The sequence below is a fragment of the Lynx rufus genome, unplaced genomic scaffold (genome assembly GCF_022079265.1).
Source record: "Lynx rufus isolate CCGP_SWC_20201006 ecotype Redwood Valley unplaced genomic scaffold, mLynRuf1.p SCAF_2, whole genome shotgun sequence".
NCBI lineage: Eukaryota > Metazoa > Chordata > Mammalia > Carnivora > Felidae > Lynx > Lynx rufus.
This window is the reverse complement of record NW_025814834.1, coordinates 211,516,948-211,539,383: the sequence shown is the minus strand read 5'-3', so window position 1 is coordinate 211,539,383 and position 22,436 is coordinate 211,516,948. Positions and strand designations below refer to the sequence as shown.

At 52.8% G+C, this 22,436-nt stretch overlaps 1 protein-coding gene across 3 annotated transcripts in view; it reads left to right on the top strand.

The window, feature by feature from the left end:
• The window catches only part of TMEM51 (transmembrane protein 51), a 54,520-nt gene extending 33,947 nt beyond the window's left edge, over positions 1 to 20,573 (top strand). Inside the window, exons 2-4 of one of the 3 annotated variants that reach the window (XM_047085464.1) lie at positions 12,755 to 12,818; positions 16,779 to 17,341; positions 19,650 to 20,573. In XM_047085464.1, the coding sequence (XP_046941420.1) occupies positions 16,998 to 17,341; positions 19,650 to 20,058 (753 nt within the window). In that variant the 5' untranslated portion in view covers positions 12,755 to 12,818; positions 16,779 to 16,997 and the 3' untranslated portion in view covers positions 20,059 to 20,573. Of the gene's footprint in view, positions 1 to 12,754; positions 12,829 to 16,778; positions 17,342 to 19,649 lie in introns of all 3 variants that reach the window. The other 2 variants (XM_047085463.1, XM_047085465.1) reach the window with 2 other exon arrangements.
• Positions 20,574 to 22,436: the final 1,863 nt, after the last annotated feature.

Sequence of the window (22,436 nt, the reverse complement as noted above, 5' to 3'; positions counted from 1 at the left end):
AAACCTGCAGGTGCCTGCCTGGATGGGGAAACCCGCTGCGCTCCCAGCCACGGGATCAATAGGGGAGGCACTTCTGTTCGGGGATAAACCTCTTAGCAGCTGCTGGAGGCCACAGCCTGGAGCCTAACTTGGGTTTATCATTCACGCACCGCACACAGCAGCGGCTCTCCGACAGAGCCCTCGGGCCTCCACACCCGCCGACAGCCTCAGCTAACAGTGTGCCAGTCCTACACCAGAGCTGGCTTAGGTTGTGTCACCAGACCCTTGAAAGCAGCATCTTCCTTTTAATTTTTTAAGTTTTTTTAATGTATTCATTTTGAGAGAGAAAGAGAGAGAGAGCTTGAGCAGGGGAGGGGCAGAGAGAGAGAGAGAGAGAGAGAGGAAGAGAGAGAATCCCAAGCAGGCTCCACGCTGTCAGTGCGGTGCCCCATGCGGGGCTCGAACCCACAAACCACGAGATCATGACCTGAGCCGACATCAAGTGTCGGATGCTCAACCGACTGAGCCACCCAGACGCCCCCAGCATCTGCCTTTTACAGAGAAAAACAAGGCTCACAGAGGTGAAGGGCATTGCCAGAGGCACACAGAATTAAACAAAGGTTGGACAGACTCTAAAATCCTGTATGTTCCACGATACTACTCTGTCATGCCATTCATTCATTCATTCATTCATTCATTCGTTCCTTCAGCATTTATGAGGCTCCTCCTGCACGTGCCAGGCCTCTTCTAGAACAGAGGGAAAGCAGTGACCAAAACAGACCAAAGTCTTCCCCCTGGAGAACTCATATTTCAGCACAGCACCATCCCCTAGAGCTAGAATACAAGCCCCAGGTGTCATTTTCAGTTTCCTGTAACCACATTGTTTTTTAAGTCCAAAGAAACAAGTAAAACTCATCAGTTTTATTTAACTTGATACACCTATCACCTCCACATGAAATTGATTAAAAATATTAACGAGATAATCTTGTTGCCCTCCTCTGTCTTTGAAATCTGGTGTTTGTAGCTTACACTTTTACAGCACATCTCAGTACAGACCGGTCACATTTCGAGAGCTCACCGGCCGCGTGTGGCTGTGACGATTGTATTGGACAGTGCAGCTCTTGGATACGTCAGACGCCCATCCAGACAGTGACCTGGGTGCGGCTGGTGTCATGATCCCCCCCCCCCGTGGAGTTCAGCAGCCGTAGTCCATCCCCACTAATGTCCAGTTTGGGATTATACTGGCCGCTCTCGGCTCTGCGGCTTCTTGCGGCTGGGTTGTTGCGGAATTAGGGACCCGGCCTGTCTCTTTGTGGGGTGGCAGGCGGAGGGGGCTGGGCCTCAGCTCAGGAGGTTGGGTTAATCCAGCCCTTCACCTGGGCCACACCGTCTTCAGTGGCCACGTGAGGCCACGCTCCCGTTTTATGATCGTCGCTAATATTTTAGTCCCCTCTTCTCCCCTCCCCCACTCCACTTTCCTTGTCTCCCAGCAACCGTCCCTGCTGTGGGGAATGCCCTCAGTGGCCAGAGTTGGGGCCAGACACTGGACTGAGAGCGGGGAGGTCCTGGCAAAGGAAAATCGGGGTGCTGTTCCACCAGGATCGAGAATGGTCATGGCCCAGGTGAAACAGCAGCATCCTCTGAACCTCTCCAGGGTACGTGGTGAGGCTTACCACTGCCCCTCCCTCCTTGCACCGCCTCCCGGAACCTCTGGACCCTGTGATCCCCGCTCCCCGCCTCTCTGCCTGAGAGCCCTTCTCCGCTTCTTCGTCCAGACTGTCTTCTCTCCCCACTTAAGGTTCGAGCGCCCAGAGAGCCCACGCTGAGTCTCTCGTGCCCCTCATTCCTGTGAAGGTTGCTTTCAGGCCAGTGCTCCACCGACAAGCACTTTCTCTGTGCGTCATCTCTTTGGAAAGGTATAGTCACAGCCGTTTTACAGATGAGAAAACCGAGGCTCTATAGGATATAAGCTAGTTGAGTGGAAGAGCCGGGAGTCATACAGAGTCCTGCCTTGAGCTTCCATCGCCCCCCGCCCCCCTTCCTGATCCGCGCGTGGCTCTGCGGCCCAGGTCTGGTTCTGGAACGTCGTGCCTTTATCTCACAGTCGCATCTGCCCACAGTCAGCCTCCAGGCTTCGCTCCCACTGTCGCCAGCCTCCCGACCTGACTTTCAGACTTCTCCACCCTTTCCGGTCCTCGCCCCTTTCTCCAAGAGATGGGCTCCTTCACTGACCGCCCCTAATCTCGCCAGAGCCCACTGGCAACAAAAGTTCCCCTCTTGGTCTGGCGCTTTATACCGAATTACCACAAACCTAGTGGCGTAAAATAACTCACATTTTGTATTTCACGGTTTTTGTGGGTGCTGGGTCCTCTGCCAGGCCACAGTCAAGGTGTGGGCCAGGGATGGGTTCTCATCTGGAGGCTCGAGTGGGGAAGGGCCCGCTTCCAAGCTGTCTTGGCTGACGGCAGAATTGCTCCCTTCAAGCTGTAGGACCGAGGGCCTCGTTTACTGCTGCTGTCATTTGGAGCCTACCTCAGGGCCTTGCCAAATGGATCTCCCCTTAAAGTGTCTACTCGCTTTATTAAAGTCAATAAGCAAGAGAAGATCTCCTTGCAAGGTGGGCATTACAGTCCTTTGTGATATAATCTCACATAATAACCGTCATCCCAACATTTGCTGTATTTTACTGGCCTGAAGCGAACCAAGATTCCTCCCACACTCAAGTGGAGGGGTCACGCAAGGGCATAAACACCAGGAGGTATGGATTGTGAGGCCACTTTACGAGTCTGCTGGCCATACTTCCCCTCTGGTTATCTTTGCTTAATGGCAGGATGGGAGAGTGGAGTCAGACCTGCCGTATGGCTTTAGGCAAGACCTCAGTGTCCTCATCTGTAAAATGGGACGATACCCTCTGTCCCTTGGAGTTCGTGTGACGATTAAATAAATTCTATAGGTGGAGTTTTTAGCACTATCCTTGGCTTAGCTGTTAGGCTTGTAAATAAAAACAAATTCACTGTTACTATTCAGCCAGGCCCGGGCTGGTGTAGGTGTAGAAAAGCCCTACATAACAATAGGTTCAATAGAATAAACCTTTGTTTTTCTTCCATGTAAACAGAGTCCAGGGTTCAGCCGTCTGGGGCTGGGAGGGTGGCTCAGCAATCACCAGGGACCCGGGATCCTCCTCTCTTATTGTTCTGCCATCCTCTACTTCATGCTCCAGCATGGCTGCTGAGCTCCGGCCATCACATCTACACCACAGTCAGTAAGAAGGAGGAAGGTGCAAAAGAGAGAGAGAGGGAGATGTCCCTTCTACTTAAGAACCCTTCCTGAATGTCCCCCTCCCCTGACACACACATCTGCTTACGTCCCATTGGGTGGAACCTAGTCATGTGGCCCGGCGAGCCTCTCAAGAGGCTGGGTAATGCTCTGTATTCTGGGAAGCCCTGGAAAACTGAGCATCAGGAGTTTTCTCACAGCGGAGGAAGGGCAGAGTGGATATTAGGAACCATGAACCGCCCGAATAAAACCACCCTACTGAGGATATCCGGCCAGTGAGTCGGCACTACCCGCCCTCCAGCACAGGTAGGAGAAGAAAAGATCAGGTGAACTGAGCTTGGAGGTGAGCTGCGCCCTCCGGGTGACGTGTCGCTCCAGCCAGCTGGCTCTGGTGCATCCCGAGGAGGTCGTCGCCTTTTCCAGCACGTGAGCGGGGGCCCGGCTGGCGTTTACAGACCCGAACAGCGGCGGGGAGGAAGGGCAGCCAAGGCGTGCCCTCTGGCGCCCCCCAGAAACGGTTTTGCGCCTCGGGAGTTTCATCGGGGCTTATCTGTCCAGGGGGAGGCCGCTTCAACGTCACGTGCTGGCTGCCAAGGAAGCACAGTGAGTCTTTTTCAGTTCCCAGGAGGCCTTACAACCTGGGGGAGCAGGTGGTGGCGAGTGTAGAATCCAAATGTCATCCCTCCCATCATCCCTGTGCCGTGTCTTGGCACTTACTGTATACCTAGCTAGCTCTGTTCACCTAAGGTGGATAAAACACTCCTCAACCTTGTGAGGTCGATTGTGTCTGTTCTGATTGTCGCCAGACAGAGGGGATCGAGCCCCCGCCCCCGTGCGCGGACTGTGCCCTGACTTCTCTGCAGAGGGGGATGGTGGGGGTAGCGCTTTCCTCCCGGGTTGCTGGGAGCAACAAGGGAAACGATGTTGGGGAGCACGCCCGCTCGCGGAGGTGGGTGAGCACTCGACCGAGGGTCGTTCTCACTCCCTTTCCCAACGTGTAAGAGGTGCCAAGCCCCACAAAGCGAGCCTCCCCCGTGAGCTGTTATTCTCGTCCCCGTCTCCTGCGGGCTGCCCCGTTTTAACCTCAGCCCCAGTTTTATGATTAAACATTCCAGCGTCAATTATTTACAATATGTCCAGATGAGTATCAGGATTGCAGGGGGCCGAGTGACTCACACGGGGAGAAGTTGGTTTTTATGGAGGGGAAATAACACAAAGGGAAACAAGGAATTCTACCGCCGGACCACAGAGACTGAGGTCAGCCTAGGAAGGGCTCCAAGCAGCCAGGGTGTGGGGAAGGGGCTCCCCGTGGGGATGTGGGGCGCTGGGAGGCAGCAGGTGGGTGGAGTGAGCTAGCTCTCGGCTCAGACGTATCTAGTTCAGATCTTTGCTGTGCCATGCGCTGGACGACTTTGAGCAGGTGTCTCAACTTCTCTGAACGTCAGTTTCTTCCTCTGTGAAATGGGGATCACTCTAGAAATTTTCTCCTCAGGGTTCTTGGACATTTTAAATGTGATAATGAAGGGGCGCCTGGGTGGCTCAGTCGGTTGAAGATCCCACTTCGGCTCAGGTCACAATCTCATGGTTCGTGAGTTCAAGCCCCGCATCGGGCTCTGTGCTGATGGCTTAAAGCCTGGAGCCTGCTTCGGATTCTGTGTCTCCCTCTCTCTGCCCCTCCCCTGCTCACACTCTGTCTCTGTCTCTCAAAAATAAATAAATGTTAAAAAAATTTTTTTAATAAATATAAACATTAAAAAATTTTTTAATGTGATCATGAATAATAAGTTTTAAAAATAATTATTTTAAGTAATAAATATGATATATTAAATTGTCTGAATACAATTAATAGCAATAACAATAAATGCATGGAAAGCACCCAGCACCGGGCCTGGCACTTGGTAAATGCTTAGGGGATCGTTCACTGTTGCCGCTATGATCCCAGGAGGTGACAGGTGGAAAAAGAATCTGGTGTGACTGGTGACATCCTGAAAACCGGAAGCAGGAGGAGGCCAGGGCTGGCGAAAGCAGGTCTGGCTGGGGGGCTTTCAGTGAGAATCACAGGTAGCAAGGGAAGAGAGGGCTGGGAGAGGGCTGGACAAGCTTGAGCGAATTCCAGAAAGGCGCTTGGCAGAAGGTTTGGGAACCGCTTCCGTGGAAGCAGCATCACTGTGGCTAAAAAAGAAAATGTCCAGATATGGGCAGGATGACCGCTCTCGGACTGCGTCCTACCCTCCCCAGTCAAGGGCCGCCCTGATAAAGGCCTGGGAACAGGGAGGGCTTTGCTTCTGCAGCATCCGTCGGCCTGCAGAGGTCTGCCTGTCCTCTCTACACACCTCCAGTTTGGGTTAGAAACCCCCACGTAAGGACCACATAAAATAAACGCCTGCCTAGCTTTGTCCTGAGGGCTTAGGAACTGGGCCACCAGGAGAGCGGGTGCCTGCTGATACAGCGTGAGGACGCATGCCTTTGCCGCAGTTTTTACCCCGGCCAAGTTAGAGCAAGTGCAGGCTTGCCCTCCGGAGAAATCTCTGGTTAAAATGTAAGTGCGGTGCAGGAGGGCCGGGTTGCCCAGCCCTCCTCCGTCCAGCCTGGCCACGCGAGGAAGAGGTGCAAAATCCACCGAGGGGTCCATTTTATCAGGATCGAGGAACTGTGTCCGATTAAATGAGCCGCTGGACGAGTGAAGGTCTGAGAATTAGCAGGTGCCGGAGGAAGGTGTGCCCTGCGTGCATTGCCCGTGGCTGCTGTAACAAATGACCCCAAACTTGGTGGCTAAAAACAACATAAATGCACTCTCTTGCCGTTCCTAAGGCCAGAAGCCTGCGGTCAGTTTCACGGGGTAAAGTCAGCAGGTCTGCTGGGCTGGTTCCTTCTGGAGGCTAGAGGGGAGAAAGTGATACCTTGCTGACTCGGGGGCCAGTAGGTGCCCACCCCCCACCCCCCACATCCCCCCGGGCTCGTGGCCCCTCCCCTCATCACCGCAGCCCCCTGCTTCGACCTTACATCTCTCACTTCCTCCTCTGACCTTTTTGCCTCCCTCTTGTAAGGACACTTGTAATTAAATTGGACCCGCCCGGATGATCCCGGCTAATCTCCCCATCTCAGGCCCCTTAACTTAATCACATCTGAAAAGTCCTTTTTGCCACCTGAAGTTAACAGTCACAAATTCCAGGGATTAGGACTGGGATATCTGGGGGGAGGTCATCATTCAGCCTCCTACAGGCCTTCTCCCAAATTCTGAGAGACACAGAGGGGTGAGTGGCAAATAGGCCCGAGCTGAACCCCAGATTCTTCTCTGCCCCCAACTCCAATGGCCTTGAATTAGCCTCTCACCCCCTCCGGGCCTCTGTAAAAATGACGGATGCTCACCTCCTCTATAGGCTGGAAATGACCGCTAACACACCCGGAGCGGTTCCTCTCTGCCCGCCACCAGGTGCAAGGAAACCCTTAATGCAGTCGCTCATTGATTTTCTAGCTTTACTGTCCCTGGAAACAGCCAGACAGTCTCCTGCCTCGGGGCCTCTTTACTTTGGTTCCCTCTGCCTGGAATGTCCTTCACCCAAATAGCCACATGGTTCCCTCCCCGGCCTCCTTCAAAGCCCTGTTCAAATAACACTCTCTCAGTCACTGTGCTCCCTGACCACCACATTTTTTTTTTCAACGTTTATTTATTTTTGGGACAGAGAGAGACAGAGCATGAACAGGGGAGGGGCAGAGAGAGAGGGAGACACAGAATCGGAAACAGGCTCCAGGCTCCGAGCCGTCAGCCCAGAGCCCGACGCGGGGCTCGAACTCACGGACCGCGAGATCGTGACCTGGCTGAAGTCGGACGCTTAACCGACTGCGCCACCCAGGCGCCCCGATGACCACCACATTTAAAGTCCCCCCACCCCCCGCCCACCACCCCCTACCACCGGCCTCCGTGTCAGGTGCGGGCGTCGTTGTTCTCGGCTTGTCTTCCCATCTAGCACGGGATGGAGTTTTCCCAGACAGGTGGTTGTCCGTGAGCTCTCCGGGGACAGGGCCTTCCGTCTGTTTTGGCCATTCCTCTATCCCCAGCACTTACAGCCAGCCCTGGAACGTGGTAGACGCCCAGTTAATGTTTTGTTGAGCGAATGAATAAATACCTATACCCCCAAACTTTGAGCCCGTAACGCATAACAACCCATGAGTTCCCTCCCCATCCGGCTCCCTGACCAGTGAGACGGCTAAAGCGGACGGTGACGAGAGGAGGCCTCTCGGTGACTGAAGTCGCCGGGCCGAGATGGGAACACGGCCTGGGGCCCAGAGTCCACCCTGGGAAGCCCAGTGCGTGCTGGGAGCGCTCGATACTCGGAAACGGTCTCTCCAGTCCCTGATTTAAGCTCTCCCCTCTGCCTACTTTTTGCTGCAAAAATGCCTCTTGGGGAGGAGAAACAAATGAAGCAGGTCAGCGTCCAAAATGACCCGCACAAGGACATAGGCTATGTCCACGTGGTGCCCCGGGTTAGCCAGCACACTAAGCGAGCAGCGGAGTCGCGGGGGCTCCCTGTCTCTGGGGAATGACCTGTTGCTGGCCTCACTGGTGGGACTGATTACAGGTCCTGTCTTGGTGACTTGGCAGAAAGGCTGGTGTCCTATTGCCTCGAGGATGAGGAGGGGCTGCGCACAGGACCGCCACTTACACGCTGTGAGACCCGGGGCAGGTTTCTCAACCTCTCTGTGCCTCAGTGCATTCAGCGATGACACGGACCAAGGTGGGGATAAGAGCGACTCTCTCATTTGATGCTTGGGCGGAATGAATGAGTTCAACCCACGCAGAGCGCTTCGCGTGAGCCCGGCACACAGGAGCGTCCAGGAAATAGTAATAGGTGTGTCTGCAGCTGGCCGCATGCTGGGGCCGGGCGGGGTGGTCAGTGCCCGTGCTCGGCCTGGCTCTCCAGAGAGGGAGGCCACTGGCGGCCCAGCCCCAGAGCCTGGAGGAGGATCAAGGTGTCAGACTCACTGAGTTGAGGACGATGGGAGCCTTGGTTCCTGCCCTGCGTCTCATGGGCACCAGACTCTGTCTTGGCAGGGAAACACACACAGCGAGGTCACATTTCCCAAGAAATATTGAATGTGGCTGGAGCCCTCGGGACTGGCTCCCTGGTGCCAGCCAGCCTTGTAAATAGGGTCACACGCCAGCCACTTGCTTAGAGAGAGACACCTTGTCAAGCTCCCAAAGACTAGATACCTGGTTTAGCTCACTGCTTCTGTTTATGGCTCCTGGAGTCTTCAGAATGAATTTATCTTCCGATTAAGGATCAGGCGCCAATATTTAAATGGATTAGCAGGGAGACTGGAGATGTCAGGTCTTATAAAATTCCCCAAGATCTGGGGCGCCTGGGGGGCTCAGTTGGTGAAGCGACCGACTTCGGCTCAGGTCATGATCTCACTGTTGGTGAGTTTGAGCCCCGCGTCGGGCTCAGAGCCTGGAGCCTGTTTCAGATTCTCTCTCTCTCTCTCTCTCTCTCTCACTCACTCAAAAATAAACATTTTTTTTTTTTTAAATTCCCCAAGATCTTCCGTTGGGGAGGGGAAAACTGCCTCTTTTCAGTGCAGCAAGTGTTAGGTTCTGGGAACTGTCGTCCCCTCTCCCATCTCTGTGCAGTGTCTCAGACTGAACCCTCCCCACAGATCGCCCTTAATCCCCTCCTACCCCCAAACTCCACCCAAGGTAAATTTACATAAAGGTAATCCCTTGCCCCTTCTGTAGGCTCGTTCTCTGTGCCCCATGTTATCAGTACTGCCTTGTGATTTATGGGTTTTAGAATCAGACGTGCCTTGTACCTGCCTTGTATACTAGCTGTGTAACTTTGGACAGGTCACTATACCTCTCTGAGCCTCTGTGTCCTTATCTGTAAAATAGAAATAGTAATGATTAAGTGATCATACGTGGAAGGAGCTGGACACAGGGCCTGGCACAGAGTCGGCACCCGACCCACGTTCACTCTTACCTGATGCTGACTTCCCTTCTATAAGAAAGAATCACTTGTCTTCCCGCTGGACTGTAAAAGTATCTCACACATCCGTGTGTCCCCCCAAAGCCCCTGGCACACAGTAGGGACCCAGCAATCGTCAGATGCAAATTCCTTAGAAAGCCATTTTAAAAGAAAGGGACACCTGTTACCCCTCATGCTTCTGTGATGAAATATCTCCCAGAATAAACTGCCGTGCTCGTTTCTGGCCTGCCTGCCCTGCCCAGGGAGCAGCGTCGTGCAAGGGAAGGAGGAACGTGGGCAAAGTCAACAGGATTTGATTGTGAATCTCGCCTGCTGCTTAGCACTGTGTGCCCTAGGGCGAATTATGTAACCTCTCTGAGATTCGGAGAGAGTGGGCTCCTCGCTCCTTGAAGGATGGCTGCTGCTGGGACTTACACTACTCTTCCTACAGTTGTGGCTCTGCCTTGCAGATCGCTTAGCACCTTTTCCTTCACCGTCAGCTCTCTCCGGGCCCAGGCAACCCTCTTCCCTCCCCTCTACCTTTATGACTCATTTGGCCACATGTCCTTTCATTCTTCCTGAGTGCTCAATCTACAAGAACATGCTCTGAACGAATGGGAACCTGATGCCTTTGACCTTGGTTGGTAGGGAGGTGGCCTGACACTCCCAGGCTGGAGGGGAGCTGTGGCAGTGGTGGCTCAGAGCCCTTCTCCTCCCGGTCCCCCCAACCTTCCCCCCTGCATGGGACCGGAACTTGGTGACAAAAGGGACTAGGGGCTGAAACTTGGCCCAGAGGGCCCCCACTGAGTTCTTCCTTTGTGATGGGAATGTGGCCTGGTTCCCTGAATGAAGCTGGGGATCCCTTTCCCAATTATGCAGCTTGGCAGGAAGAGCTCAGGCACAGGGAGATTGGTCAAGGAGGCTCTTTGTCCTGGGAACTGGTCACTCTGCCAGGACTAAGATCCCCTCCCATGGAAGGTTGGATGGGCTGGAGCTGTGCCTTCCTTCTGGGGCCAGGGGGCAAGCTTCGTGGCCACTCAAGGGTCTAGATCAGATCCTTGGTTTCTGAACTGCTTTCCAGAGAATTTCTGGGGTTCAGCGGGACCCGGGCCAGGGAACACTCCACCATCGTTTGGGGCCCTTTGCTCCATTTCAGCTAGAGCAGAGCCTTTTTTCCCTTTCTTTCGTTCAATTTTATTCCAAGTGTTGTCTTCATATCAGACTCATAGCAGGTCCCTCTAGGTGTGGGGTGGCTACACTCGGGTGTCAGCCAAGTGGGGCGTCCAGTGTCCAGAGCTGTGACTATCCGCCCCCACCCCGGAAATCCATGCTGGCTCTGGTTGGGCCAAGGGTGCTCGTGGGAGGGAAGACAGCGGCTGCCCAAAAGGAAGGAGGCTCAGGGCTCTCACCCCTGCCCACTCCTGCCTAGGAGCACCAGGGGACATTGGTAGAGTCACCACTTCGGGTCAGAATGGAAATCACAATTAACTGGGCACCTCTCCCATGTTGCTGGCAAGCGGTCTGCACGCGGGATACTGCTGAAAGTTGCTCTAACGAATCCTCTCCCCCTCGGTGCCAACTGTGGACTAGGAATTTCCCCAAATTGATATGGGACATTGGTTAAACTTTTTAACTTGCGAGATATTCATTCAATGAAGAGTTAGTTATTGAGCACCTACTGGCTTCCCTAACAAGAGCTTTATTTCAGGGGGTTTATACTCCAGTGGGGGAGACAGGGAGCCTACAAGAAAACAAAACAATACTATTATAGATGGTGAGGTAATGTCATCCGTCCGTGGGAAGGAATGTCATCAGGGAACCAACAAGCATGGGGCTTAAGAGTAGCTGGGTGAAGGAGGGGCATTGTATACAGAGTGGTTAGGGATATCCTTTTTGAGGAGGTGGAGTTTGAGGTGAGAGACAGAAGTAGTAAAAAGTAGCCAGACCAGGGGCACCTGGGTGGCTCAGTCGGTTAAGTGCCAACTTTGGCTCAGGTCATGATCTCGCAGTTCACGGGTTTGAGCCCCGCGTCGGGCTCTGTGCTGACAGCTCGGAGCCTGGAACCTGCTTCGGATTCTGCGTCTCCTTCTCTCTCTGCCCCTCCCCCACTTGCGCTCCATATGTCTCTCTCTCGAAACTAAATAAACATTAAAAAAAATTGTTTTTAAGTAGCCAGACCAAGCGCAAAGGCCTTGTGGCAGGACGTGCTCGGTGCGAGTGAAAAACAGAACAGAAGCCACGGAGGGTTGATGAGCCAAGGGAGAAGAAATGAGAGAGGCAGGAGCCAATCCAATCTGGTGGGACAAGGGAGTTTGGATTTTATGCTACGAGTGTGGGAAAAATGTTGATGGTTTTGGAAATTCCTACCGCAAAATAATTCAACCAATCGAAAAGGCCCCTGTAAGAGATCTATGAAGTTTAAGGAATAACGTCATAAGTAAACACCCACGTACCCTTCTCTCTCACCCGCCCCGGGCACTGTTTCTCACTCCTCCAGGGAGGTCGCTATGATCCTGAATTTTAGTTTTTGCAACCTTTGCATTTCTTCCTCTTATTACAAAAATAGACGCGTGTTGTTTGGTTTTGCCTCGCTCGGATCTTCACATAAATGGAAACATGCCGGGTTTGCTTTCCCGTTCAACCTCACGCTTGCCAGAATGGGCCACATCGGTGCATGTAGCTGCGGGTTCTTTGTGTTCATGGCTGTGTAATACTCCACTGGGTGATGCTGTCGTGGCTCACGCTTTTTCCTGGTGCCTGGCATCACTCGGTTTTCTCGTGTTGAACCAACCCTACGTTCTGGGGATAAACCCAACTTGATGGTGATGTATTATGTAATTGTCTGCTTTTAAAAAGACATCGTGGGGTTCCATTTGCTGATATTTTGTTTAGGATTTTTGTTTGTGTGCACGTGGATCAGATGGGCCCGTCATTTTCCTCTCTTGCCTTGTCCTTATCTACTTTAGGGATCAAGGTTATACACTCCTCATAAAATGACTTGGGGGAGTGTTTCCTCTTCTTTGAGTCTCCAGAGCACTTGTGTAAGACAGATAAAACCACATAAGGGTCTGGTAAATGCAGCTACCGGACTGTCATCCTTCCGCGGCCCCACTTTTTTGGTCCAGAGTCTTGGTTTCTTTGGGGACAACCTTTCTTGCATGTACCCCAACCGATGCCCTCCCTCCCCCAAGAAAAAACAAAGAAAACACATACCCACCCACCCAGGAAGCATCTCAAATTGAAATGCTCACCGCTGGGGTGCCTGGGGGGCTCAGTCAGTTAAGTGTTAGACTTCGGCTCAGGTCATGATCTCACGGTTCGTGGGTTCGAGCCCCGCGTCGGGCTCTGTGTTGACAGCTCGGAGCCTGGAGCCTGCTTCGGATTCTGTGTCTCCCTCTCTTTCTCTGCCCCACCCCCGCTCATGCTCTGTCTCTGTCTCCCAAAACTGAATAAACATTTTTTTAAAAAATTAAAAAAAAAAAAAAGGAGAAGAAATTCTCACCACTTACTTAGAAAGCTGTGTTTCTGGTTTCTTACAGATGGGTCCTTAATTCAAGATTTTAGTATGAAGAATTGTTTCCCAGCCTGCCCTGAGCACCCCAGGTAACAACAGGTAGATGCTTCTCTTAAGTAGTTAACAACTTTTCTTGAACACCCAGGTGTAGAATCACTCACTTATCCTTGAGGGCAGCCTTGACCATGAGCCGCGATGGGTCCATGAGTCTGGCTGAGCTGGGACCCTAGTCTGCCTGCCAAGGCTGCCCTGTTTTAAGGACGTGTTGGAAACTATGTGGTCCAAATCCTCCGAGCACAAAATTAGCTTCTTTCCATATTTTTGAAAGGGAAAGAACATCATGCTAAATATAACGTGGGTCAGCAAGCCAGAAACAACATAAACAGCCATCAGCTGCGGCTCGGGAGCTGGGTTTCCACATCCCTGGTGAACCCAACGGGATTCTGGGCTCCAGAGGGAGCGTGCAATCGACGAGCGATGTTGAGCGACCATTGGAAGCGTAACCCTGCCACGAACCCAAAACCCAAAAACCTTTATTTCATTTGTTCATTCTAAAGGCACCACAGGCCCGTTTCTGTTTCCAGTCCTTAGTCTCCCAGTAAGAAAAAGACAACAAAAATCATTCTAATCCCACAACACACACACACACACACACACACACACACACACACAACTAAAACCACCGTGGTATGCATAATTTGAGTGTTTTGAAATTTAATATAATACATTAAATAGTGTTTGTGTATCTGTTTATGTATTATGGAGGGCCCCAAGCCATTATAATGTCCAACACCATGCAATCTTTGCCCCCCTCGTGGGTGGTCTCACCCCATTGACAATGCAAGCTTTAAATAATATTAAATAACAAACCTTTCTCTAAGGACTGACTCTTGTGCTGGTCACATACAGTTCTCGGTGCTTTATGTAACTTTCCTTGTTCACTTATCAAAACTCTCCTATGAGGTGAATACTAGAAGGCTTTTATTTCCCCTTTACAGTGGTGGATACTGAGGCACAGGGAGGTTAAGTAATTTGCCCGAAGTCACACAGGTAGGAAAGTAGAGTGAGGATCTGAGCTCAGGCAGCCGATTTCCAAACTGGTTCCAAAGTTCATGTTTAACCACCAACCTATGTTGCCTTGCAAAAATACGTTGTTCTGGTTGTAACACCTTCAAGATACAGAAATTGAGTGAAAGCTATACGCTCCAAGCCCTCTCCGTTCTCGGAAGCAATCGTTGCTAAATTAGGAATGTGCCCCTCCTCTGAGATTTTTACAAACATGTTTGCATGCGTGAAAATATCTTGTCTCTTTGTTTTAACGTAAGAAGGATCCAGTCTTCCTTCCCATGTACTCATATATACATGTCTGTGTATAGAATTTTTAAAATTATAACCACACTGCACGTGCCGGTTTTTTTTTTTTAACCTTGTCTGACTTTAAAACGTATCATTAGCCGGCTTGAAACCGTAATTTAATAAGCACACGTACCATATTTTATTTAACCAGATGCAGATTATTGGCTATTTCAGTAGCTTCTAGTTTCCCACTGCTACAAAGGTATGATGAATATCCTTGCCCTGTACATAAGTCTTACAAGTTGGAATTACAGAGCCAAACGGTATAAGCATTTTGAAACTTTTGATCCATAAATGCCAAAATTTGCCACTTAGAAAAATTGTATGAAATGACTTATCCCAATACCATTACCCATCCTGGGTGTTGGTGCCTGTTTTCAATCACTGACAGTTGAACAGGCCCAAATGTGTGAATTGTCGGTGACTCTTATCTGGGGCTTGTTTTACTCATGTGACAGGATACGGCAAAGCTGGAGTTGAGAGAGCAGGGAAGGTGGAATGTTAAAGTGGCCCCGATCACTGGTTTAGAAAACACACTGTCAGCCTCCCACGTTCAAGGCCTACCTGTAGGGCCCCCTAGCAGGTGCTCAGTAATGGGCTTTTTAATCTGCTTCCCACACCAGCCTCAGGCTGAACCTTTACCCCCAGAGCCCCCGCCCCGCCCCTCCCCTGCCGGTCTCATCTCAGATCCATCTGGCAGAACCGCCGATCCCCTCATCCTTTCCTTTGCTGGCCGTGAGTGATATCGTAAGAAACAAATACCCTTGTGTGTACGGTAGACTTTTCAGCTGGTCCCACCGCCACTGGCTGCAGCGGAATGGATCCTTGTTCAGTGCCCTGCACGCACACACATACATGTTCACACACCAGGATGCGTGCATATATGCATACATACAAATACACGTAGGACAGCACGAACAGGGTGCAGACCCTATTATGTGAACTGGGACTTCTCTCTCACCGAGACTTTCCATAGGACACACACCTACCAAATTCCAGCTTCTACACTTTCTTCCCATTTTGTTGTTATTCCTTGTGGGCTTTTTCCTGCTGTCCCGGAAGCCCCACCAGCCCTTAACTTGCTCACCAGTATTTCTCCAGTGCCTAACACTGCTTAGCAGATGCGCAAGAAATATTTGTTGAGTGCAAAAAAGAAGGAACAGACCTCAAGCCGATAAAGGATATTATCCCAAATATTTTTAGAGTATTTTTTAACAAAGTGGCCAGTTTCAGATGGAGCCCATTGTTTGATGAGAAAATATCTCTGCGGCGTTGGATTTCAAGTGGCCTGGTTAGCCGTCCTTCTGGAAAGATTGGAAAGAATGCACAATTGAAAACAGGACCTTGCCCAGCCAAACATCTGTCAAGTTTTACTGTTCTACAAAGGTTGCTGTCCCGGGAATAACGTTCTGAGGAGCAGTTAGCCAGGAAGGGCGCTGCTCGCTGGTCCTCCTGGCCCCTGAGAGTGTTCTCAGCTAAACCTTCAGGGGACTTGCTTATCTTGCTCACTCTTCCCAACAACAAATGGTTGTGGAATCCCGGGACGAGGGGCTGCTCCCTTTAGCATGGAGTCTCCGAGCCACTTCGGGGGAAGAAGGTGTCTCATCCAGCCGGGCACAGCAGCTATGATGAGGAATGGGCAGGCTTCTGCTCCTTTAAGAAAAGCAAAACCCCGGGGCACCTGGGTGGCTCAGTTGGGTAACAGTCTGACTCCGGCTCAGGTCATGATCGCACGGTTTGTGCGTTCGAGCCCCGTGTCAGGCTCTGTGCTGTTAGCTTCAGATCCTCTGCCCACCCCCCGCCCCCAATCTCTCTGCCCCCCTGAGCACATGCTCTCTCTCTCTCTCTCTCTCAAAAATAAAATAAACATTAAAAAAAAAAGGAAAACAAAACTCCATATGGCCGAAGGGAAGCTAGTCTCACAGGATGGCTTCAGATGGCCTCTGTTCATTTCATTCAATGAATCGGCAGACGTGTTTGGAGTCCCTCTATGTCCCAGGTGCAGAGATAAAGAGGATGTGTCACAGGAAGAGAGAGACCGGCCACAGCCACTGCCGGGGGCTTGTGGGAGCCCACGGAAAGGGGCAGCTGAGCAGGGGTGACCAGAGAACAGCAGAGATGCTGGGGGGGGGGGGCGTGCGGAGAAGGGCGAGGCGAGAGATGGTGGGGGTAGGCAGTCACGGGCGTGATCCTAGGAGCCTGGATTTTCTGCTGCAGGAAATGGGGAGCCATCGAAGGTGGTGGCCGGACCGCAGGCTGTGCGGACTGGGACGTTTCACTGACGGATGCCCGTCACCCAGGCGATTTGGGTACCGCTACGGACCACGGCTCAGGCTCCCCCTCGTTCTCGCTCCTCGCCGGACCCAGTGAGAGCTCAGACTCTACCGCACTTTGTTGAATTCCACAAACTGTTTTAAGGACCCGGAGCTCTGACCTTTCTGGTCTCCTGCATGGAAAGGTCCCGCTTTTCCTTTTCGGGCGGGGTAGGCGGGTCAGCCCTCCTTCCGCAGGCTCACAGAAGGAGCCGAGCGCAGCACGTAAGACATCTGGAATGCATCAAAGGCGAGGCCCCGCCAGAGCCCGTGGCTCCGTCCTGCTTCGTGGCCGCTTCGACAGTACGGCCGCTGTGCTCACAAGAGCGTCTCAGATCCGAACTGATCTTCCCCTCTCCTCTTTCTGCTTTCTCCTTCCAGACCTCTCGGCCGCAGCCGTCCACACAGGATGCCTCGAACTTGCCCGAAGCCATCCCTCGAGAGCTCAGCCGCTGTTTCTTTGGGGTGGCCCTAGGGATTTTGTGCAGGGCGTTGAGCGGGTTTTGGGTTGCTGTGGCGGCTGCTGCTGCCCTTATCTATTGATCTTCTTCCTTGGAGCCCGGCCTTGCCCTGCGCGCCCCCCCCACCCCCCACCCCTGCATGATGGCCCAGTCGAAGGCCAACGGCTCCCACTATGCGCTGACCGCCATCGGCCTGGGGATGCTGGTTCTCGGGGTCATCATGGCCATGTGGAACCTGGTGCCCGGGTTCAGCGCCGCCGAAAAGCCGACCGCCCAGGGGAACAACAAGACAGAGATCGGCAGCGGGATTCTCAAGAGTAAGACCTTCTCCGTGGCCTACGTGCTGGTCGGGGCCGGGGTGATTCTCCTGCTGCTCTCCATCTGCCTGAGCATCCGGGACAAGAGGAAGCAACGACAAGGCGAGGAGATGGCCCACATCCAGCACCAGGCGGGGGCCGAGCCACATGCCCCAGAGGAAGACAGGTGAGGACTGGCCACCCCCCAGACCTTGGGGGGGGGGAGGTGGGGGGACACATGCGTGGGCACACTCTCAGGGCTCCCCGAAGACACCGTTTGCGTCTGGGAGACTCTGGGAGACCGCCCCTTTAGTCTAGGGGTAGAGTCTCCCCCCCGCCCCCACTAAGGTCTGTACAGCCATTTCTAATTGTCCAAATAACTTTATTCTTCTATCCCGGAGAGTCCCAAATAATGTGGTATGAATGGATTACAGACGTACCAAGATTCTGACACCCGCGGGGAAGATGCACGGGGCCTGGGGTGGCCAGAGCCACATCAGGCAGACGGCTCGTCCATTCACCCCAGCATGCTGTGCGCACACGCCTTGCATCGTAAAGGTTGGGGGGCGGGGGCACCTGGGTGGCTCAACCGGTTGAGCGTCCGACTTCGGTTCAGGTCACGATCCCACGGTTCGTGAGTTCGGGCCCCGCATCGGGCTCTCTGCGATCAGCACAGAGCCTGCTTTGGATCCTCTGCCCCCTTGCCCTCTGCCTCTCCCCCCCAGTCTCTCTCAGAAATAAACATTAAAAAAGAAAATTAAAAAGAAAAAGAAAAGAAAAGGTTGGGAAGCAGCATCCTGTTGGACCAAAAAACGCCACAAACACATTCAAGGGATAAGCGATAAATTGGGGAACAGATGATCAAGGTTGGCATCCCTACTATAGAAAGAGCCCTTCCAAATAAATGTGAAAGATGAACACACCAATGGGGAAACGGACAAAAGATACAAGCAAGCTTTTCATACATGTTCAGACGATAGATGTCCAACCTCATTAGTCACGAGACACAAACAAATAGGTATCATTATTCTTTGCCTATCTTAATGGCCAAGGCAGACAGCCCCCGGTGTTGGAGAGCTGTAGGGAAATGGGGGTGTTGATTGACACAACCCTTCCGAAGGGGAGTTTCATAGTAAGAGGAGGTATTGAGGATGCGTGGACCTATCCATTCTGTTCCCGAGAGCCGATGCTTGGAAGGTCATCACACAAGTGCAAAGGAATTTGTACCCATCTATTCAAGAGCATTGCTTAGAATAGCAAAACCTGAGAAACAACCTAACCATCCTTCAGGCTAAATCATGGCACGCCCATTCGGTGGCATTCTACGCAGCCACAGTCGATCTACAGTTGCTAACGTGGGACCACGTATGCACCACGTTGAGAAAAGGAGGTTTTAACAGCATCTTTGGTAAGGTCCTAATCTCATCAAATGTCGCAGCTGTGGGATTACAGATGAGTCTGGAAAAGTGCACAGCAGAGCGTTAGTGGTTGTGTCCAGGTGGAAGGACTTGGGATGGTTTTATTTTGTGCGTTAGGCTTTCCCGTGTTGTTTGGATTTTCTGCAAGTTTGTTATCTTTCTAGCGGGAAGGGAGTTGTTTTCAGTTTGGAAAAATTCAGTCCATTTTCTGATAAAAAGATCGTGCAGGCGTATTCTAGAAAACTTAGGAAATACAGAAAAGAACAAAGAAGGGAAATCAGTCCCCTGTAATTACCACCCTCGCCATGTGAGTGCTCATGGCCGTGAGCACACGCATGGCTAAGGGACACGAGAGGAACAAACAGGGACAAACAGTGAGGGTCAGATGTCGGCCATTATCACCCAAAGGTTCAAGTGTATAAAAAACACCACCAACAACAACAACCAACACCCTGACTCTCTGGTTTTCTCTTTCAACAGTCAAATGAGAGTAAGCCTGAGGACCTGACCTGTCTTTTAAGTCTTGTAGTGAACTTGGAAGACAAAAATCACAGAATCACTTGCAATACATATAAATTTTATATCAGGTACTCATTCTCTACCTAGGGAAAACCATTTTGCTTCAAATCGGCAGCGATTTCATGCATGTTCGTGTTGCCTCTGGCCAAAGGACCCAGCAGGGCACGAGAATAGCCCATCCCGCATGTGGTTAAGTGGGAGGCTTAAAAGCAAAGGGGGCTTAATACGTCCTTGTGTTAACGCTTCCAGATAAGACAGTGTAGTCATTGAGAGTGTGGTGTTCTGTGCCTGCTCTCCCGCTTCCTCGATATATGACCAAATCACATGACCTCGATGTGTCTGCTTCCCCATCCACAAAATGGGTACAGTGATAGTACCTAGCTCACAGTGTTGTTAGGAAGATGAGAGTGGTTGGTATGTGTTAAGGTACCTAGAACAGCACCCGACTCCTGTAGGAGGACCCAGTGCTGACACAGGATCTGGAGCTCTTCTACCTGTGATTTTCAGGGGCATGAGTCCGTGCTAACCCTCTCCTTGTCGCTGTGTGTTATCTCTCAGCCAGGAGGAGGAGGAGGAGGCCTCCTCGAGGTACTATGTCCCCAGCTACGAGGAGGTGATGAACACAGACTACTCAGAGGCGAGGGAACCGGACCAGAACCCGAGGATGAGCATCTCTCTCCCCTCCTACGAGTCCCTGACGGGGCTCGACGAGTCGAGCCCCACGGCAGCCAGGGCCAACGCGGAGACCGGCGCAGGGAATCCCCCCGACAGGCAGAACTCCAAGCTGGCCAAGCGCCTGAAGCCGCTGAAAGTGCGAAGGATTAAATCCGAAAAGCTCCACCTCAAGGACTTCAGGATCAACCTCCCGGACAAAAACGCCCCTGCCCCCTCCATCGAGCCGTTGACTCCCCCGCCACGGTACGACGAAGTCCACGAGAAGCCTTCGGACGCCCGGCCACCCGACTGACGACCTCCTCCGCGTGTCCCTCCGGTTGCTCACCCTCGACACCACGGACCCCCAGTGAAGCCACTTCAGCTGCAGTCGAGAAGCGGAGGGGCCGGATGCACCCAGAGCGAGGTGGCTGGGGGTGGGGGGTGGGGGGGGTCCCGGGACTAGGGGGTGACTGACGTCCACAGAACCTCACCTAGCAGGTGCGTCCGGAAGAGCCGCCGCCTCGGGCCTCGGGACGTGGACCCCGCCGGGGCCGCCGCGTAGGCACCTTCCCTGTTGTTCCTCCCCCGACTCGGAGTTGTTGGCGACAACACCCCTCTTTCCGATCGGGAGAGGACCCCGAGCGGCTGGTTTAGGTTGTGATTTTTGTTTTGCTTCCACTAGGACTGTTTTGTGTCAAAGAGAAAACAAGTTATCGTGCCTTTGCTTTCCTCACTGGAGTCCTGAGCTGTGGGCAGGAGATGTGACTCAGCCTTAGAGAAAGGACACGGGGCCGGTTCGTGAATGAAGACAAACCAGGGGCTGAATGATTGGGGGCGGGGTGGGGGGGGGAGCGAGGCCCGGGGTGGGGGGTGGGGGGGCTCTCTCAGAGTCCCTGAGGGTCCAAGGCCCGGTGATGCATTCCATCAGAGTCTTTCCTGGCCCCCTCTCCTAGTCTCTGCTGTGGAAGGGCAAAAAAGGAAAGCATACCATGAGATGCTCTGTTCCTTCGAAAATGCCATGCAACTGAGCTTTTTATAATAAAATATTTTATAAGGACTACACTCGGATGCTGAATTCCTGCAGCGGCTCTTCCAAAACACTGGCTTGCTTCGAGAGAAACACCGCTGATCGTAAGAACTGCTAACATGCAGGGGCGCCGGGGGGGCTCAGTCGGTTGAGCGTCCGACTTCAGCTCAGGTCGTGATCTCGCGGTTTGTGGGTTCGAGCCCCGCGTCGGGCTCTGTGCCGACGGTTCAGAGCCCGGAGCCGCTTCCGCGTCTCCCTCTCTCTCTGCCCCTCCCCAGCTCGCACTCTGTCTCTCTATCTCCCTCTCAGAAATAAATGAGCATTAAGAAAATTAAAAAAGAATTGCTGATATGCATGGAACACCTCGTATTACCAGGCGCTGTGCTAAGTATCTCACATATGTTATCCCACTTCCTCTGTATCCTGGCCTCACGGCCATTTTGCAGGTTAGCTCACCGGGGCTTATTAAAGTGCCCCGTGTCCCATTGCTAGCACGCGGCAGGGCTGGAGTTTGAACCCAAGCCGCCTGGCTCCACTGCCTGAGTCCTTTAAACGCCCTACTGTGTGACCCAGCGTAAAGAGCTTTTCCAGACTTTGAACGAGAGCGAGCAACTGTGCTTCCCGAGAGCTGGAGCTGCTCCGTCAACCCACACGCCCAACAGAACCTTGTGGCTGTTTAGACAGCAGCTCCTCCCTGTCTAAACATCCTCCCAACGTCCCCCTCCCGAGGCCAGGCGAGAGGGAACCGCTGGGCTGTATGCTCACCCGGGCCGGGTGAGCGTGTCCTCATGGAGAGGGCAAAGTGCCTACCCGGGGAGCCCAGGAAAGCAGTCCAACGAAAGAGAATGTCCATGGGGACTGCAGACTGCTGAGGCCGAACCAGAGGGGGGGGAAGAGCGGCGTCTGGGGTCACGGTCTTGACCGTGGAGGGGGAGTCTGGGAAGACGCACCCGGGCCCAGGGGTGCCTTCCTGGTATTGGTGAGCTTGAAGTGGAGTCTGCATGGCTAGGCGAAGAATGAATTCTGCATGGTTGCCATTCTGAGGCCTTGCGTGTTTCCTAGCAGATAGGAAGTGAATCACCTCCTTATCTCGGGGCTGGCAACAGGGCCTAAATTCCAAACTTTCACTTTCCTTATACAAATCCATCTGCTAAAAGGGAGCTCTGAGGGCCTGCTTCGTGGCTAGGACACCAGAGGGCTGGCCTGCCTGGTCCCAGCCCGCTGCTGAGCCCGCCTGTGGCTCTCCTCGTATCTGTGGGCGGGACTTGATCTTTGGTTACTCTTCACGCTTCCTCCTGAGAGGACAAACAGGAAGAAAAAGAAAAGGAGAATAGCTCATGAGCTAAGAAACAGCTTGCTGTAAGGGCCCTCAATCTGGGCTCTGGTAGATCACCTAGCAAGGTGTCTGCCCCGCCTAGACCCTCTGGGGGGGGGGGGGAGGAGAAAGGTTTGGGGCTTGTGGTGCGTTGACCGGTAACCCCGAAAGATATCAGGACCTAATTCTGGGCCCAGCTGCTGATGGTTTTAGGCCACCAAGTCTGTGGGCATTTGTTACATATCACATGTAACGTGCAGAGGCTGGGTTCACCTCTGTCTACAGGGAAGGCGAGGAGAATGTTAGCTGGGAACGTTGGCTATTGGGTGGAGATCTGAACAGTGCCAGA